The sequence below is a fragment of the Podarcis melisellensis genome, assembly GCF_964234715.1.
Source record: "Podarcis melisellensis genome assembly, chromosome: 12".
Taxonomy (NCBI): Eukaryota; Metazoa; Chordata; class Lepidosauria; order Squamata; family Lacertidae; genus Podarcis; species Podarcis melisellensis.
The window spans coordinates 50,081,992-50,102,554 of NC_138544.1; the positions used below are offsets into that span (position 1 = coordinate 50,081,992).

General features: G+C 46.0%; 1 protein-coding gene across 1 annotated transcript in view; it reads left to right on the forward strand.

The window, feature by feature from the left end:
• The first annotated feature begins 295 nt into the window (after nucleotides 1-295).
• The window catches only part of PRKAG2 (protein kinase AMP-activated non-catalytic subunit gamma 2), a 205,627-nt gene continuing 185,359 nt past the window's right edge, over nucleotides 296-20,563 (forward strand). Inside the window, 1 exon segment of the mRNA XM_081882786.1 lies at nucleotides 296-1,276. Within this exon segment, the coding sequence (XP_081738912.1) occupies nucleotides 1,178-1,276 (99 nt within the window). The 5' untranslated portion in view covers nucleotides 296-1,177.

The window sequence follows — 20,563 nt, forward strand, 5'->3', positions numbered from 1 at the left end:
CAACCGATTCCTCCCCAGTCTTGGCTCCATCTGCTCAGGCGATGATCAAGAGAGAAGGAGGCAGCCCCGGGGATGTCCTTGAAGACGGGATCCCCCGCCGAGATCCTTCCTCGGCTCAACCTTGGTTCTGGAGACGCGCGGAGGGGCGTGGGCCGCGGGGCGGGGCGCGCGCTCTGCGTTGGGGGAGAGAAAGTTGTCTTTCGTGATTTTGCACTTCCTGTTCGGCAGCAGCAGCGTCCTCCTCTCTTCTCCTCGAATATATATATATACGCGCGCGCAGAGCTTGGCGACTGCCTTCCCGGGCTGGGTTTCCTTGCTCGCTCGCGCGTGCTCCTTTCGCTTGGATCTTGCGCAAGCAGCTGTCAGAAAGCGTCCTCGCTTGCAGAGCGCGAAACGGGAACCGCAAGCAGTGCTGGGTGATCCGCTCACCTCCCTCCCTCTCTCCCTCCCCGGGTCACTTGTGTTTGCAAACTGCAGCCGCCTGCCTGCCTGCCTGAGAGTCTTGTTTTGCAGCGCGAAAGGAAACCAGCTCTTCAACGCGAATTGCATCTCTTCCTCCGGTGGGGCGGACCTGGGCACTGGAGCCCAGACTTGGCACTACAGAGCAGAGAGGGAGGGAGGGGGGCTGCTTTTCTGCAAAACAGCCTCCGCATTCAGATTAATCTGGGCGATTACTCTCAATTGTGTTGGGTGCACCTCCTTGCTTTCGCCCTCCGGGCACGCTGACTCAGAGGACATGCCCATCTCCTGCTGCGCAGGGGGAAGGAAACTTTTGCTGCCTCCCAGAAGCGCGGGCTGCTTCTGAATCGTTCCCTGCTGCAGCCTGAGCTTTGGCTAGCTTTCTCGCAGCCTTCCAACCATTGCGCTTTTTCCCTGCACGATGCGAGGCGCCTTCTTCCGCCTCTCCTTCCCAGACCCATCCCGTGCCCTTGAGGACCCCGAGCAGCCGCTGTGGTCGTAACGCCCCCCCTCCCTCCAAGCTTGGGACGTCCCTCTTTACAGCCAAAGGCTCTGGAAAAACAACGCAATATAAAACGAGGAGCTCCAAAGACCCATCACTTGGCACGGAGGAGCTTGGAGAGGGTTAGCCGAAGAGCCTGGCTGGAGGAGAGACCTGGCCGGGCCGGTTCCCGCGGGCCTCTCCTCCGACCTTCCCGTCGGAAGGGACATCGGGGAGATGGGAAGCACCGCTATGGACAGCAAGAAGAAAGATGCAGCGCCCGGTGGCAAGAAGAGCAGCGGCCAGAAGAAGCGCCTTTTGCGAGTCCACATCCCAGTAAGTTGCGCCTTCCTGGTCGATCTCGTTCTCTCTCCCTCTCCTTTCCCCCTGCTCGATTCCTAGCACTGGCAAAGACCGAAAAGCGAGTTATTGTTGTCTCCTCTTTTCTCTGGCCAGCTATAGAGAAGTTCATGCACCTCTCCTCCACACACCCCCATCCCAAGGATTATGTTATCTCCTTTGCAGCGCGAGCTCCCTCTTTTGCAGCAACAGGTTGGGAGGGGGTGGGGCACGAAAGGAATGTGCTCATGCCTGTCACTCAAAAGCCACAATTGGGGAACGGCTCTTTTTGTGTGTGGGGGGGGGTGAGGTATGGTGGAAAAGGGTGAGAGCAATGGGGCAGCCGTGCCCTGACACTTTGGCAGCCACCGTTTTTCTAGGGAGAGATTTATGTGCAATGCAACGCCTTTTAAGAAAACGTGTTTACTTTTTATAAGCCACCCATCCATCCAAGCTGTCTGGAAGGTTATGCAATAAAACACGATCAAAAAATGTATTTTGAAGCACAGTGCAAAATAAAACAAAAGCCCTTGGAGAGAGAAGCAACCCCCCCCCCGCCCAGCAAACTCTGTCCCCATTAAAGCAGGTTTAAAACACAGCGAGGGGATAACATGGTGCAAGCAATAGTAACAGCCCTGAAGCAGCTGTGGATTGGAATTAAAAGGTCTGGGGGAGCAGGAAGAAGCATAGGCGCCAGGTGAGTCTCTCCGGGGGTGGCATTCCTTACTCAGAAGTAAGCCCCATGGCATTCAATGGGACTAATGCTCAATGAGTGTGCACAGGTTTTACAGCCTCCGTCTGGTTTCTCTGCCAGCTGGTCGTGGGCTCCAAACACTTCCCAAGGCTCAGAGAGGTGAAGCCCAGTTTGAGGACTGTGATGCTACACAGACACCCACGTGCATCTGCTTAAACCAGACTCCAGCCTGAATGGAAAACCTGCATTAGCCAGATCGTACAAGTGAATTGAAAAATAAAGCATTGGTTGCCTGCCTTCTACTCACGACAAGCTCACATTCATGCAAACTGCTGCACGGAGACTTAAGAGGGGGCTTAGTTTGCAACCCTACACTTGCTTCCCTGTATAGAGTTGTACTGCGAAGGTGCCCTTGATCGCCATACAGTACTTTTAAAGCGGCTCTTTGGGTTTGAAGCTGTCCTGGGATCTAAGCAACTTTTGCCTTGAGGGTTGGGCACTTCTCATTGTGCAGCTCCTGGAGAACATTCGCTAAGATGGTGTCCTCCACATGTTTTGGACTTTGACTCCAATAGGCTGCCTGGGACTGATGGGAGCTGTAGTCTGAAACATTTGGAGGGTACCTGGCTGACAGAGGCTGCTTTAGACAGGGCGGCATACAAATTTAATAAATAATAGTAATAATAACTGCTTTGTGAGAAGTTCCAGGATGAAAGGTCCTCACCGCTAAGCCATACGAGAACACAAAATGTTCCTTTGTATGTTGAGTTCCAGGACATGGTCTATCCAAGTTTTCTTGTGCATCATATATAGGATATTGATATGGTGCACCATAAATAGGATCACACTGCCATTAACCCTTGATGTCCTGTTTGCCATAAGCTAAAATGGCTTAGATAACCCATAAGAAGGCATTGAAAGAGTAGAAAATGCCCACCTTCATCTTCTCATCTGATCTGCAACAGAATGAGATGGTAGCATCTCAAGGTGGCCAAATAGCCTCCACCACTTCAAACTGATGGTGGTGGGCTTGCAATTAAATGGCTCTTCTCCCCCATGCAAAGGGCGCACACCTCAAAAGAAAACAAACATCCATGCAAGCAGAAGCTAGTGCAACAGAAACGCTGGAGCACTGTGGCAAGACAATGCTGTAGAAACAAAACTGAGCTAGATGGACCAGTTGGACTCAGTATATAGCAGCTTCTGATGTTCCCTAGTGAGTTAGTTTCTTGCGGACAGTTGAAAGTGGTCTCCATGCTACCCGTTTCACTTATTACTTGTATTGATCAGAGTTGGGAAAGTAGAGGTATAAATCCCAAGGGGCGAACTCTGTTGACTGTAGCACAGGGCATCACAATCCCCGTTTCCTGTGAAAAGAGGGGCGACCCAATGGAACTGCACTACTTCAGTGGGACTCTTGAGCAAGCAGAATTTTGCGAGCGCTTGCGACGTTCCTTGATGCCTGTGGGCATGTTCTGTAGCTCCACATACTTTTCGTCGGGCGTGACAGGTATTCTCTCTCACTGGCGTTCAGACACTGAAGCATCGCTGAGTAGTGAGAAGAGCATTGGAATAAACTATGCACATCTGATAGTTAGGAACAGGTTCGCTTGTAATATTGCCCTTCCTGTGAGTTGCTTTGTGAGCACGGGGAAGTGAAAAATGGTTCTGCACGCGGAAGCACCTTAACCCACATACTTGTCGCCACACGAACAGGATCGCAGCCTAACTCAGTATCAGTTCTTTATTGTTGGCCTGTGAATTTATATGCCTGGTCATCAACATAGATGAGAATCCCTAGTCTGTGTGCATATGCATCGAGGGCAGAGGAGGGTGGAAGTTTAACTGTTTTTGAATCTTCCTCACTGTGATTTGGCCATTCAGTAAGTTGTCAGAAGCACAGGAAACTGCATTAAAGGTAAAGGTAAAGGGACCCCTGATCATTAGGTCCAGTCGTGACTGACTCTGGGGTTGCGGCGCTCATCTCGCTTTACTGGCCGAGGGAGCCGGCGTTTGTCCGCAGACAGCTTCCGGGTCATGTGGCCAGCATGACTAAGCTGCTTCTGGCGAACCATAGCAGCGCATGGAAACGCCGTTTACCTTCCCGTTGGAGCGGTACCTATTTATCTACTTGCACTTTGACGTGCTTTTGAACTGCTAGGTTGGCAGGAGCAGGGACCGAACAACGGGAGCTCACCCCGTCGCGGGGATTCGAACTGCCAACCTTCTGATCGGCAAGTCCTAGGCTCTGTGGTTTAACCCACAGCGCCTATGATTCAGTTCAAAGGGCCAACTCCTAGGGGCTGAGATTCCTTCACCCCCCCCATAAAATATTTGAGGGCCCCCCAAAATTGATGGGCATTGCCATTCAAATGGTGTGTGTGTGTGCAACACCATGTGATCAAATTACGTGGGGCAGGGCTTACCTGAAACCCCACATTCAAGTTGACACCCATGATTCAGTTTCAGCCCATTGGCTGGTCTAGCTAAGTATTGTCTACATCCAGTGTTCGATATTCACCAGGCATTCTGTTCTGGCGACTGTAACCCTGGTTTAAGGAGCTATTTGGTGCCTAGCTTATATATCTGAGTTTCCTACACTACATCAGAGGGTGGGGAACCAGTGGCCCTCCATATATTGTTGGGTTCTGCCTCTGTCCAGCATGGCCAGTGGTTAGGGATAATTGGAATTCTAGTCCATCAACATTGGAGAGCTACAGGTTTGAAACCTGTGATCTACCCTGGCTGCCATTGGCTGTCCATACTTTCGGAAAGAGTTCTTTCCTGGTCACCATCTGAAGATACCAGGGTTTGAATCCAAAACCTTCTGCATGCAAAGCATGTTCTCTACCCATCCCCGTTTTAATTTGCCTTAAATTATTTTATGACCCTCCAGCCTAGAGAGTGACAAGTTCTTAGTAGCCTCACCTTCGTCCTAACCACACTTTATTGGAACTGAGGCTGTAAAGATTATGGTATAATCTCTCACACACTCACCTGGAAATTACACCTCTTGAACACAGTGGGACTTGTTCCCGAATAAACACATACGGGATTGTGCCGCAAACTCTCTTTAACTCAGCGGGACTTGCTTCTGGGTTTAAGACAGACCTGTGGTCATGTTGGGAGAATAACCGCTATTTTGTGGCATGCAACCAGGTGTGTGTGTGGAGGTCTATGTGCATTGACTGCCTCTGCAAGGCAGATTGCTGGCTGGTTGGAGCGGTCAGAGAGTGTGTTAGGGTTGGAGTGGATGAACAGCTACTGGAAAAGTTTCCAGCTTTCTGTCATGGAACAACAGCAAAAGGGACGTTGTGCTGCTTCTGTGTTGACTGTGGGCTGGGGAATTTCCCCAAATGTCAGATATCCCCTTTTCCTCAAGGGCAGGGACCCAGTCATATGTGCAAAAAGAGAAGTGTTGCCACTATGGATGATTTGCATTACCGGCCTTTACCAGCAGGCACCAGGATAGGTTACAGGTGGCGCTGTGCTCTAAACCACTGAGCCTCTTGAGTTTGCCTATTGGAAGGTCGGCGGTTCGAATCTGCGCGACGGGGTGAGCTCCCTGTCCCAGCTTCAGTCAGCTTAGCAGTTCGAAAGCACACCAGTGCAAGTAGATAAATAAGTACTGTTGTGGCGGGAAGGTAAACAGCATTTCCGTGCTCTCTGGCACTCTTTACAGTCCTCCATGAGCCAGTAGTGGTGTGGTCATGCTGGCCACATTACCAGAAAGCTGTCTGTGGACAAATGCCGGCTCCCTTGGCTTGAAGTGAGATGATGATGATAACAATAACAACAACAATTTATTATTTATACCCCACCCATCTGGCTGGGTTTCCCCAGCCACCCTTGGTGGCTTCTAACAAAAGATTTAAAATACATTAAAACATCAGTCATTAAGAACTTCCCAAAACAGATGAGATGAGCGTCACACCCCCATAGTTGCCTTTGACTGGACTTAACTGTCCAGGGGTCCTTTACCTTCTACCTATAAAGCAATATAATATTCAGAATTAAAAACAGAACATATTACAGTGACAGGTAGGGTGGGCTCTGAAAACACACCTCTCAAGGGTCAAAGGCCAGGCTAAATAGGGTGATATCCTGCCAAGTGTAGACTGATAGCCAAGTCTTTCAATTGTCCTCACATTTGTGGTGGCAGCCAGAGAATTGTGTGCACAAGTGCCTGTTTGCTCTTCATGTGTGCCACAAAAGTAGTGTACATAGCACCTCTTCCCTGACCCCGAGCTTTTCTTGAGATAGCTTATTGGTGTGTTTCCTCTAATCTGTCTCAAATGAGAACTTCATTTATTTTTATACCGAGGCACACAAAAATAAACTAGGAAGTGTCTTGGTTGAAAATGGAAGGTTCCTTCGCCATTGCCCCACTTGAGGTAACTATCCGAAGAAATGCACCTATAAACTGAGATGAAGAGTTTAAAGATGGACTCCTTCAGCTCTTTCTAGACACTGCCTTTATTGCATAACAAGTGCAGTCAATAGTCGTTGGAAACACATGCAACAGATTTCTCTCCCCTTTCCCCTCAGGTTAGTGTGGCTGGTTGGGTTGGGATAAAGTTGCGACATTCTGGCATGCAGACTGTATTATTTTTGTCATTGGTAAAATCCACCCCCCTTCCTTACTTAGCAAGAGTATTTGTTGTGATAGAGAGAGAGAGAGGCCAGCATGGAACATGATTGAGCAAGAATCAGGAATGCCCCGTATGCAAGAACGCCTTTGACTGAGGTGATTTTGGCTCTGGTTTGTGTGTGTTTTTAACTTAGCGAGGCTTTTCTTGCGATGCTTCTTCCTTGTGGTAAAATTGCCAGCTTCTACATCCTGTTGAAGAACAGAATGCTGTGGCTGGTTTTATTTATTTGTGCAATATTTATGTATATTTCCCAGTAATTTATTTATTTTACATTTATATATCCCATCTTTCCTCCAAGGAGTTTAAAGTAGCATGTGCGGTTCTCCTCGTCTATGTTTTATCCTCATGGCAACTCTGTGACATGGGTTAGGTTAGTAATAATAATAATAATGATGATAATAATAAACCTTCCCGGTTCAGAAAACTGGGCTCAGGGCGGCTAACAACAAATTTAAAAAACACTTAATTGTAGAAGCAGCATAAAATACAGTATAAAAACACGAATAGCAATAAAATTCAAAGTTCATAAATCAATTTGGGGAAAATTCATCTAATAAGCATTGGATGGTCACCAGGGTTAGCTGTCTGAATTGGTCCTACTTGGGCCAGTGAGGAGGCCAGGGGAGAATTAGCTGTGGAGTCTCAGAGCCGGTAATCTTCATAAAATGGGAGAGGGAGGGAAGAGAAGGGAAATAAAAGATCAGGCTGAATTCAAATTAAAGGCCAGGTGGAATAGCTCTGTCTTACAGCCCAACGGAAGGAGGTTAAATCCTGCAGGGCCCTAGTCTCATGGGACAGAGCATTCCACCAGGTCGGAGCCATCACTGAAAAGGCCCTGGCCCTGGTGGAGGATACTCTGACTTCCTTGGGGCCCGGGACCTCTAAACTATGGTTATTCATGGACCTTAAGGTCCTCCGTGGGGCATACCAGGAGAGGCAGTCCCGTAAATATGAGGGCCCTAAGGCACAAAAGTAAGAGAGACAGGTGCAAGGTCACCCAGTGAACTTCATAGCTGAGTGGATATTTGAACACTGGTCTCCCAGGTCCTGGCCCACCACCCTAACCAGTATACCACACTGCTCCCCGGGCCGTTTACAGTCATAATTGAAGCCATGCGAAGAAACAGGACACAAACATGGGCTCTGAAACAAAATAAGGCAAAGTTGCTGCTTGCAGAGTTTCAAAAGAACTCATTTTATGGCAGATGTGTCCTGTACCGACCCCATCAAAAGTGGCTGTGGAAATTGGACCATTGAAGGAAAAGAGAGCGTTTTGCTCCATTCATACCAAACCATGGTTTAAGGACATTTAACCTTGGTTTGGCACGATCTCTGAAATGTACAAGCCACATTTTGTTATTGGCTGGTAAAGTAGAAATTGTATTTTGAAGTCAGTGCTTTCAGGCCACCATTTATGCCAATCTGCATCGAGAGAGCAGGAAACAAAAGCAGGCTAATGGTTCTAAGCCCACTTGTACTTTTTATGCACTTGGAAAGCGTACCTCTGGAGGCATAGAACCATCTTGCTGTGAGCTCTGATTCCAAACCACCACCCTCCGCTGCTGTGCTTCCTTATTATGAATGGTACACCTCTCCGCTCCCCCAAGGAACAAGGGGATAATTTTCTTTCTTGGTTTCTGATTTTGCATAATGGTTGAGAAGGCACAGGGCCTGCTGCTTATCGCGTGGCGCAGAAAACCGCACAGAAAAAGAAGCGCTTCAGGCTTGGCTGCTAGCTCAGTGGGCTAAGTTTGATTCCTGCATGCCTATTACTGCATTGTAGGGGGGTTGCGGTCCCTTCTATCCAGGGTGGATAAAAATCAATTATTATTTTATTTTTTTAAAAAATCTGATTTTTTTGATATAAATTGGATTTTTAAAATAAAATGCTTTTGAAGGAAAAATCCTTCTAAAGATAGTTTTCTATTTAAGCTACATTATAGTCCAAAGGCTATTCATCAGGAAATAAGGATTTGTTTTAAGTTTTTCATGTGTGCTAAAACTCAATTTACTTTCCTTCCAATAAAGTACAGCAGAAAAGTTGTCCAAATATAAACAGTTAACTTATTAAACCTCACAATAATTCCATAATTATCTATGTATTTCTAATAGCATGACCACATCGGTAATTTTTTGATATAACTGTAAAAACTACTCTGAAAATTGATTATTCCGAAAATGAAACTTCCATCAGCTTGTAAATATTAAGAACGAGTCTTTCTGTAAAAACAATGATTTAAATCAAGTCTTACTGACTAGTGATTTAAATCTATTTGATTTAAATCAAACCCACCCTGCTTCCAACTCTACAATTCTACGATTCTAGGTGTAGGACATCAAGTTCGCAGTCTGGAGCAGCTCTTGCGGATTGCAGTTGTTTGTGGGCAGGGAATCACCCCTGAAACCTTTGCGTATAGGTATACAAATCTGATCGATCGACCATGATAACGATGACACTTTTTCACAGGGACTACCTATAAAGCATGTTGTACTTCTCGAGGTATTTTAAAAGAAAGCCTGTTCCTTTCTCCACATCCCTCGTTTGCTATGCAAACACCAATCTTGTTCCATCTGATAGATTGTCTTGTGTTTTGTGTTGCCCGCAACAGTTTATCTGGTTTGGAAGTGTGCCCGCAGGCCTGGCGACCGCTGCTTCAGGATATCACCAAATTTGGCTCTCTCCATCGCAGAGCTGTAGTGATGGGAGCCGGTGGAATTTTGCTTTCTATGCACTTTGTAAAGGTTCTGTAAGGGGCTTTTTCGGCCCTGACCCAGCAACGCTATCCATAGGAAGTTTGCAAGGTGGGAAAAGGCAAGTCCCATGAAAGTGACTCCTGTACGGTCTCGGATGCCGGCAGGGTGCTTCTGTAGGAACTGGTGAAAGTCAATAACCTTTCTGTGTGGCCGTGATCTCCATTCCGACAGTTGCACTCTGGGCCTGAGGGCTCTGCCCTTCTTTCTTCAAAAATACCTCCAGTAACATGATTTTTAGAGGAAGTGGAAACTTGTGGGCAGAGCAGGGCTGTTTTGCATGTTGCCCAAAGAGAGAGTTTTCAATAGCGTCAGGGCTCCCAAGAAGCCAAGTGGTTGTCTCCTTATCGTCTCTGCCCCGCTAGTTCTCTTTTTGCTGTAACGTTTCACTTTTCCTTCTTGAAAGGGGGTTTACCTTTTCTCCTGAAGGCACTTGTGTTGCTTGACTTGGCTAGGAGTGAGTTGCAAGCTTCCCCACTCTGTAGTTTGCAGTCCAGTTTACCTGTGCTGTAGAGTAGAGATCCTACATTGTGTGTGTGTGTGTGTGTGTGTGTGTGTGAGAGAGAGAGAGAGAGAGAGAGAGAGAGAGAGAGAGACTTAGAACAGGAGCACTTAGTTCCAAACTTGAGAGAAGATCCTTACTTAGGCAAATGCGTTGGGCATCTCTGCCAAGTGAGGTTTGCCAATGCAGCTACTTCCTCCAAGGGAAAAGCAGTTTTGCCCTGCTGTGGGACATTCAGATCTCTGCACGCTGATCATTGCTGTGGATGCTTGATGCTGGGCTGGGGGAGAAAGCGGCGAGTGGTGAAGTCGGGAGGAAGGAACTCAAAAAGAAAGACTGATTTCTGTGGAAAGGAGGCATGCTTTCGAAAAGCTGCTCTAATGTCTATAGAGAATTTTTGTTTGCCATTTAGGAATCCTTTGCTTTGTCAATTTGCTGCTTTCCAGTACCTTCTACCATCCAAGTTGGTGACGATCAGTTGTGATGATCTACATGCATGTCATGCTTCAACGCTCTCCCACCCCTCTTGGTCTATCACCCCCCTCCCTTTTCTGGCAGTGTCATTTGCAATGGTTTAGCGAATCCATTTAAACCACATTGTCGCAGAGGATGCAATGAGCACTTAATGGGCTTGGATTCAACAAACTGTCTGTATATTTTTTGCAGATTTGCCTGTGGAGTCCATTTCCACTTTTGTTTGATTCTCTCCCCACCACACGCTTCGCAAGCTGGTGATGCCCAAAATTAAAAGCTCAATTGTGTTGATTTCAGCCCTGAGGCACATCAGCTACGCTCATCAGTGCCTTGTTCATGCTTTGGCTTTTGGAACATCGTGGAAAATGCTTAAGACCCCGACATTTGCAGTGATATGCCCCAAACCGAATCACTCCCTAAGGGGGATGGAGGTTAGCTTCAGATTATCAATTCTACAGAGGTTTGGACCTCTTCTGATTTGGCCTGACAGTTGCACTATAAGTATGTAAGGAGACGTCTTTCCACACTCTCTTTGTTAGCTATTGAGTCATCATGACATGCAGACTCCAACTATTTTCTTTCTCCTGCTGCTCCTCTTCCTTTTGGGCTGCCTTAGAGTATCATTTGTGTTATTTCAGCAGCTCCTGTCAGTGCAGAATTACTTGTCAAGAGAGCTTTTCACCAGTAAGCTTTCCTCCCCACCCCTCCTTCCTTTTTGTTACCAGATCATACTTATTATTCAGTGGATTCTTAAAGGTAAAAGAGGGGGGGACTCAGCATGTGTGTAGACGATTTGTCAGTTGCTGCAGCGCATAGTCTAGGAAGCTGGAGGCACATTAGAACATAAGTCACTGTTTTAATTTTCAGGTAGATAGCTGTGTTGGTCTGACGCAGTCAAAATAAATAAGAAAATTGTCCAGTAGCACCTTATAGACCAACTAAGTTTGTTCTGGGTATAAGCTTTCATGTGCATGCACACCTTGAAGTGCTACTGGACTTTTTTTTGACTGCTTTAATTTTGCATATTCCCCCCATCTAGCCCATCTTGACTGGCAATAGTTCTCCAGGATCTTCGCATCGTCCGTTACCAGATTCTTTTACCTGGAAATGCCAGGATTCGAACTTTTGACAATGAACTATGGTCTCCCAAACTGGTCCTGTTTGGGTTGCTGTTTTCTGGCTATAATAGCTGGGACCATCCTAAGGTGAAACGCCCTACAGATAGGTGCAGAGGATTGGAAGGGTGAGACTGGGATCTAACAAACCTTCTCTCTTCCGACTATTGCTATTGGTCCCAAAAGAAGGTTGGATTTTTTGGGTGCCTTGCTTGTAGCGGCTCTGCTGTAGGGTAATAATAATAATAATAATAATAATAATAATAATTTATTATTTGTACCCTGCCCATCTGGTTGGGTTTCCCTAGCCACTCTGGGTGGCTTCCAACAAAGATGAAAAATACAGTAAAGCATCAAACATTAAAAGCTTCCCTTCAGATGTCTTCTGAATGTCAGGTAGTTGTTTATCGCTTTGACATCTGATGGAAGGGTGTTCCACAGGGCGGGCGCCACTACCGAGAAGGCCCTCTGCCTGGTTCCCTGTAACTTGGCCTCTTGCAGTGAGGGAACCGCCAGAAGGCCCTCGGAGCTGGACCTCAATGTCCGGGCAGAACGATGGGGGAGGAGACGCTCCTTCAGATATACTGGACCCAGGCCGTTTAGGGCTTTAAAGGTCAGCACCAACACTTTGAATTGTGCTTGGAAACGTACTGGGAGCCAATGTAGGTCTTTCAAGACCGGTGTTATATGGTCTCGGCGGCCGCTCCCAGTCACCAGTCTAGCTGCCGCATTCTGGATTAGTTGTAGTTTCCGGGTCACCTTCAAAGGTAGCCCCACGTAGAGTGTGGACATTTGCCGTAGCGCTTGGACATTTGGGATGTGTTCCGGTGATCCGGAACACCAGTTAAGGAAGTGTTTAGGATGGGACTTAGCATTGCAATCAGTGGTGTTGTTGCTGGGTTGCAAGCAAGCCTAGGATGCTGTGTTGAAGCCACGGTGACCTTTGCTGCATTGCAGTGTTGTGAGAGGATGCTGCTGTGTGGCACGAAAGTGGATTGAGCGTGGCTGCAGGTGGATGACTCACCTGCATTGGAGTGACTCCTGGATGTGTGAAGGCATTCCAGTCATTCCAGAGCCAGCTATAAATTTTGTGCCCTGGAGAGATACATAGCTATTAATATTCTTAATGATTTATTCAGTACCTTTGATGTGCAAGATGGAGTGATCAAGAGCATTTCATTCACCCCAACAATAGGACAGTTAGGTTGGTCCCCACAATTATGTCCTTTTAACAAATAAAGGAATTGGAAGTTGGATGAGTCTAGTCTGTGAATCTACTGATCAACCTGCTTTTGAAAGACAGGCTATACAAATTCTAAGTTCTGCATCTTCTACTATCAAGCCTAGTTTATTTTTTTGCCATTATACTATAATTCCCCTTAAGAGGGGTGTTGCAATTTATGGGCGCTTTTGGACAGGGGCTTAATAATGCAAATGGGTTGTTGGCAAAGGGTTTTTTCATCCCCCCTCTCTCTATCTTACTAGATCTATCCTGGAAAGAGTAAATTTGGTTTAAATTGGTGGGATTGGAACTGGCATTTTGATGCCAACAACATTGTGTGGATGGTGCAAAAAGAAAAAGGAAAAAAAGAGAGGAATGCCTGAGAAATCCTCCAATTAACTTGTAAGAATGGGGTTTAATTCATGTCCAAGAGGTGTACAATGAACTCGCTTCTCCTTTATTCCATATATTTATTTGGAGTATTTATTACACTGGTACCTCGGGTTAAGTACTTAATTCGTTCCGGAGGTCCATTCTTAACCTGAAACTGTTCTTAACCTGAAGACCACTTTAGCTAATGGGGGCCTCCTGCTGCCGCTGCACAACTTCTGCTCTCATCCTGAAGCAGAGTTCTTAACCCAAGGTAATATTTCAGGCTTAGCAGAGTCTGTAACCTGAAGCGTATGTAACCTGAAGCATATGTAACCTGAAGCGTATGTAACTCGAGGTACCACTGTACTTTGTTGCCCCAAGAGGCTGTCTGAAAGCAGCTTTGCAAAAGGTTGTCAAAAGAAAACATGATTTTCTGAATTATGCATTTATTTAGGATTTGGATGGTGCTGGTGTTGAAGGACTTATGAAGGTGACCCCCAAGTGACTTGATCTGATTTGGGGCCAGTTACCTCTCTCCATCTCTCTGTCTCTCCCCCCCCCAAACCTCTGCTATGTAAGCCCCAAAGAGAGGCTGCTGAATCATTCAACATTGCTCATTATGTGTGTATTCCTGCCAATTGTAATTCAGCCGGAGGGATCTAGATTCTCCTGTCAGAGCTAGAAGTCAGTTCAGTTGTTTAATGGTGCTGCTACTCCTGTGAAGTACTGCTTGTATAATTATCCAGTTGAATACTAGTTTATAATGATGGATTGGCAGACTTCAGAACAGGGCCGGCCCACCCGTGAGGCAAGGTGAGGTGACTGCCTTGGGTGGCAGGATCCACAGGAGCAGCAGATTCCGATATACAGCTTTATTTCCCCCCCCCCCACTTGTTCCTGATGTAGATTTTCACTCACCCCTTCTTCCTTGGCAGCGACGGAGGGTGCCATTTTGTGGTTAGCCTCAGGTGCCAAAATGTCTTGGGCTGGCCCTGCTTCAGAATGATATGTATCGAACCTGCATTTGCCTTGCCAATTTAGCACCAGCCTTTAAAATCAACAACACAGCCGTAAATATAGCATGTAAGGGCTTGTCTGGACATCTGCTTCCTGCATTTTTTGTTTTGGTTAAAAAAACCATAGTATATCAAGACATGTTATTGGTCTGTCTAGCTCCATATTGTGTACTCTGAGTAGGGGAGGAGTAGAGTTCCTCCTCGCCTCTGTTCTTTGAGATTCTTTCAAGTGGAGATGAACCTGGGATTTTTTTCATACAAAGCAAGGGCTTTACCCACTGAGTTTTGCGCCTTCAGTGATGGTGATGGGATAGTGTCCTCCACAATCCCTGAGGTTGCAGCCTGTTGCCCCCTCACCCGCCACAAAGTGTGGGGAGAGAGCATGTCATAACGGCATACACAGTTGTCCTCCAACAAAGAGGACTGGCCAAGGGGGCTTGCGAAGAACAGCCGGGACCCCCTGCATGAGTTGGGCACTAATGGTAGAGCCTGCAACTGGGATATAAGCTCATGTATGGCTGCGTACAGGACGCGGGTGGCGCTGTGGGTTAAACCACAGAGCCTAGGACTTGCTGATCAGAAGGTCGACGGTTTGAATCCCCGCAACGGGGTGAGCTCCCGTTGCTCAGTCCCTGCTCCTGCCAACCTAGCAGTTTGAAAGCACATCAAAGTGCAAGTAGATAAATAGGTACCACTCCCGTGGGAAGGCAAACGGTGTTTCTGTGCGCTGCTCTGGTTCACCAGAAGTGGCTTAGTCATGCTGGCCACATGACCCGGAAGCTGTACGCCGGCTCCCTCGGCCAATAAAGTAAGATGAGCGCCGCAACCCCAGAGTCGGCCACAACTGTACCTAATGGTCAGGGGTCCCTTTACCTTTTTATGGCTGCGTACACACCATATTATTTCCTCCATATAATCCTGGGAACTGTAGTTTACTCCTCACTGAGCTACAACTCCCAGCACCCACAACACACTACAGCTCCTAGGGTTATTTGGAGGAAATAATCTGCTTCCAGCGTGTGTTTCAGTGTGTGGTGTGTACCAGGCGTTTTCTCAGGTGATCTGATCCCCAACACAAACCCAGCATCCCAAAGCATCAATACTTGAGTACAGTACAGTGGATGCCAATCTATTTTGGCCCTATGTGGGGCTTCTTTCCATAGATTAAAATATGCAGTCATTCTATAACAATCCAAGTCAAAGTATCATCTTAAGGGCTCTGGCAGCCTATCTATTTGGCTTATAGACTGAACTTTGATTACTTAAGAATCCAGATTCCAGAAGAACGAAGAGTTGCAAAACAAACGTGTTGTGTGGAAACATGTTTTGAATTAATAGTATCTTGGGGAGTTAATTTACACTTTTGGTTAAGGGCTGATTTATGTCCTAAGTCATTATTTTGGAAACTCTTAAGCCAGGACTGTTTTGGTTCCGGAAGATCACCCTTTCCTCTTGATGGTGGAATACCTTTTTCTACATGCTTCCATGAGCAGTAAAATCTACCTGGCCTAACTGATTTAACAAATGCATGGCAATACACAGAAGAGGGTTTTTTAATATTAAAAAGGGTGGAAACGTTCATTTGTGTTGTGTATGAATGCAGAAACACCCGTGGGAGCCGATCTGATTCGGACCTGGGGGAGGGTAGAGGGTCAATTTTCAAAGTAGTTTTTACAGTTATATCAAAAATTACTGATTTGGTTATGCTATTAGAAATGCATAGATGGGTAATTATGAAATTATTGTTTATATTTGTACTTTATTAGAAGGGGAAAAATGATCTTTTCCTTAATAACAATTTAAACAGTTTATTTAACTAAAACAGTAACATTATAGCATATGTATCCATGTTTGTTAACTGATGTAGTTAAATGTTTAAAAAAACCAAAAACCTTAGACTGAGTTTTAGCACACATGAAAAACTAAAAACAAATCCTTATTTCCTGATGAATAGCCTTTGGACTATAACGTAACTTAAATAGAAAACTATCTTTAGAAATATTTTTTGTCCAATAGCATTTTATTTTAAAAATCTGATTTAAATTTAAAAAAATAATCCAATTTAAATAAAAAACCCCAATGTTTTTGATTTTTAAAAAAATAATATATAGATTTTTATCCACCCTGCTTTTGAAAGTCTGAAAACTGTGATTATGTCAGGATGTGTTTGGCTGACTGTGTTTATACAGAACATTTTTTTTGCTGCGATTATATGCCTTCTTTTGCAGGGTTTGGTGTTTACAGTTTTGCAAGCGAGTTCTTTTGGAGCCGGACAGTAGTTCTTTAGAGAGCAGAGGTTGGTTGACAGAGCTGCTGTTTCCCATGATGTGCAAATTGTATTTGTCTCTGGGCCAAACAGGCTTTGCAGGTTGGTTTTTGAAACTCTGCAGAAACAGGTAGAGAGAGATCGAGAGAGATCCTATTGATGCCACAACGCTGAAAAAGCTGTCCTCTCTTCCCAGCCCAAGAAGTCTTTCATTGAAATAAAAATTGCTTACTTTACCTGCTCTTGCTCTGCAAGTCCCGCTTGGGAACTTTGCCTTTCCCCTCTCCTTTCCCACATACAAGTGTTGTTTCTGCTGCAGTCGAAAGCCTTGTCAATTCCAATATTGCATGGTCTTCGGAGCTCACTGGGGGGAGAGAGGAGTCTGGGAACAATGCAAACCAGCCGAGCCAGTCATTTCCACTAATTGTTGTTGTGGGTGGCAGAACACATAAAGCGGGAGAGAAGGGGAGAGGCGGTGGGAATGTGTCTGCTTTGAAAGCTGGCTACATTAAAAATAATAATTATCATAGCACGGTGCATGGTGGATCTTGAATCCTTTCCTCTGATGTGGTGGAGCTTTGGATAGGGAAGTTCTAGATCAGAGCAGGATATGAGAGCTCTTGGCTCCTGTACAGCCTATAAGCCCAGTGAGAATAGTGTGTGTGTGTGTGTGTGTGTGTGTGTGTGTGAGAGAGAGAGAGAGAGAGAGAGAGGGGCAGGCATTGGGAGATTGGGTTCCCTCCTCCTTGTTAGAAATGTGCCATGTTGCATGTTTCTGCCATGGATTCAGATCGGATTACCCTTTGGGATAGGTAAAGGTAAAGGGACCCCTGACCATTAGGTCCAGTCGTGGCCGACTCTGGGTTGTGGCGCTCATCTTGCTTTACTGGCCGAGGGAGCCAGCGTACAGCTTCCGGGTCATGTGAGCAGCGTGACTAAGCCACTTCTGGCAAACCAGAGCAGCACACGGAAACACCGTTTGCCTTCCCGCGGGAGTGGTACCTATTTATCTACTTGCACTTTGATGTGCTTTTGAACTGCTAGGTTGGCAGGAGCAGGGACCGAGCAACGGGAGCTCACCCCGTCACAGCGATTTGAACCGCCGACCTTCTGATCGGCAAGTCCTAGGCTCTGTGGTTTAACCCACAGCGCCACCTGCTTCCCCATAAAGGTAGAGGGACCCCTGACCATTGGGTCCAGTCACGACCAACTCTGAGGTTGCGGCGCTCATCTCGCTTTATTGGCTGAGGAAGCCAGCATACAGCTTCCAGGTCATGTGACCAGCATGACTAAGCCGCTTCTGGCGAACCAGAGCAGCACACGGAAACGGCGTTTACCTTCCCGCCGGAACGGTACCTATTGATCTACTTGCACTTTGACGTGCTTTTGAACTGCTAGGTTGGCAGGAGCAGGGACCGAGCAACGGGAGCTCACCCCGTCACAGCGATTTGAACCGCCGACCTTCTGATCGGCAAGTCCTAGGCTCTGTGGTTTAACCTATCACACAAATTCTACAAATGCAGTTGTGCTTGGCCATGTTCTGATGAGGCCTTGCACAGGAACGGTGTTTCGTTACAAGGAGCCCACAGGCAAAACCGAGGGGAAGTCTTAAGTTTATTTTACTTATCGGAATAAACTACTGCTGGATTGTAGTAAAAACTCAAAAGTGGTTTACAAAACATCCTCGCTTGATTGTGATAAAACCCCAGACTTGTTTACAAAAAACAAATAGGACATTTCATTAGAATTGTCCATCAGAGACAACTGCTGTTGTTGGCATATGTTTGTTTCGAGAGACAATGGAGTGCACCTCTGGGGAGTGAACTCAAACTGCTGGGCGCAAGGCTGGACTGTTTGTATGGAGGTCCTGGGCAGACCAGATGACAACACAGTTTGGCTGCAGGAGTTGCCGGATGGAGGCAAATAATAATAATAATAATAATAATAATAATAATAATAATAATTATTATTATTATTATTATTATTATTATTATTATTATTTATACCTGGGCGGCTTCCAGCAAAATATTAAAATACAGTAAACCATCAAACATTAAAAGCTTCCCTTACCAGGGCTGCCTTCAAATGTCTTCTGAAAGTCTGGTAGTTGTTCTTCTCTTTGACATCTGGTGGGAGGGCGTTCCACAGGGCGGGTGCCACCACCGAGAAGGCCCTCTGCCTGGTTCCCTGTATCTTGGCTTCTCGCAGCAAGGGAACCGCCAGAAGGCCCTCGGAGCTGGACCTCAGTGTCCGGGTTGAACAATGGGGGTGGAGACGCTGCTTCAGGTATACTGGACCGAAGCCGTTTAGGGCTTTAAAGGTCAGCACTTTGAATTGTGCTCGGAAACGTACTGGGAGCCAATGTAAGTCTTTCAAGGTGTCATCCAACCGTCTTAGGGACTCCACTCTGGATTTGTATAGGGTTTACTCCTGAGCCTTTTCTTCTCTCAAAGATATCCCCCAAAGCAGTGGAGGTTTAGGACCAGAGTTTTCCTCCTCCCAGATGGGCTCCCTTCCCAGGTGGACAAGCCCCATCTGCCCTCACTTCCCTCCACAGCACCGGCAGAAACTGTCTTCTTGACTGTCGGACCCACAATCGGTCTTGTCCACTCAACTCACTGGAGCCTGTCTTCACGTGCTGGCGGGTGTGTGTGTGTGTGTGTGTGTGTGTGTGGAAAGACAGCTAAAAACTGTTATTTCAAGCAACATTCAAAAAACCCAATCAAAATCAACAGTAAACTAAAAACTGATTAAAACACATTTTATTCATTTATTTACTAAATCTGTATACTGCTTTATACCCCGTAGATCTCAGGGCGGTTCACTTAACCTCTGCATGTCTGAAAGGGGGTTACAGAGGGGTTTGTTCAGAAAGTAGTCTTTGTACAAAGGCAAAATGTAGATTTGTTGCTCTGCCGACATTTGTTCTGCCTGCCATTGGCCTGTGGCCCTCAGGCAGTTGCCCAGAAGGATGTGTGACCCTCAGGCTGGCAAATGTTCCCCACCACATGAAAGAGGGTACCTTTTATCACATGTGGTGGACCTGCCCAAGGTGAAAGACTTCTGGGAGAAGATTTATAATGAATTGAAAAAAACGTTGAAATATATATTTAAGAAACCAGAGGCCTTTCTTCTTGGAATAACAGGTCTGGAACTGCCCAAGAAAGGTGTTAGATTGTTTTTGTATGTCACAACTGCAGCTAGAATTTTGTTAGCTAAGAATTGGAAAACACAAGAAGTCCCAACAGTGGAGGAATGGCAGATGAAGATGATGGACTTTTCAGAGCTAGCTGACCTGACTGGAGGAGTCCACGACCAGAAGTGGGAGGAGTAGCAGGAGGAATGGATGAAATTCAAAGAATATTTAGTTAAATATGCTAAGATAACTTAATTTGAAAAAACTTGCAAATACCATATAGGCTTAGGATCTAAATATGTGATGATAGAGAATAATATGTTTAAAGTTAAAATGAAAAGTGATCAAGTTAATTTTATGAGAAAACTGGTTTTGGAAAACGATGAAATACACTGAAATTCAGCTGGGGGGATGTGAGGAAGCCATTTAATGGATCAAGTACAGTTAAGATGTATGCTTGTTTGTTTGTTTGCTTAAATTTTTTGGAAAATCAATAAAAAAAAATTGGGGGGAAAAATGTTCCTCACCATATGATTGTAAACATGTTCCTGGATTAAGCAGGTGTGGAGAACCTTTGGCATTCCAGATGTTGTTGGACATAGTCCATGATGAGGGATGATGGGACTTGGAGTCCAACAACATCTGGAGGGCCATAGGCAACATTTGAAATTCGCCAGGTGCATTTTGCAACTGGCTATTGGCTGCTTGCCACCAAGTGAAGATGTCTGTGCAGCAAGGTTGCGCCTGATGTCTCCACCATCTGGAGGTACATCATCATCATCATCATCATCATCATCATCATTTTTAATTTGTATACCGCCTTCAGTGGCGTAGCGTGGGTTGTCAGCACCCGGGGCAAGGCAAGTAATTTGCGCCCCCTAACCCGTGGATTTGTGCCCCCTAACCCTAACCCCCAGATGTTGCGCCCGGTGTGGCCGGGGCCCCCTGCACCCCCCACGCTACGCCACTGACCGCCTTTCTATCTTACAATACTCAAGGCGGTTTACAAGCTCAAGAAACAAAAAATGTACTTATAACAATCTAATGCAATATAAAAATGTGATAATAAAACATAACTTTAAAA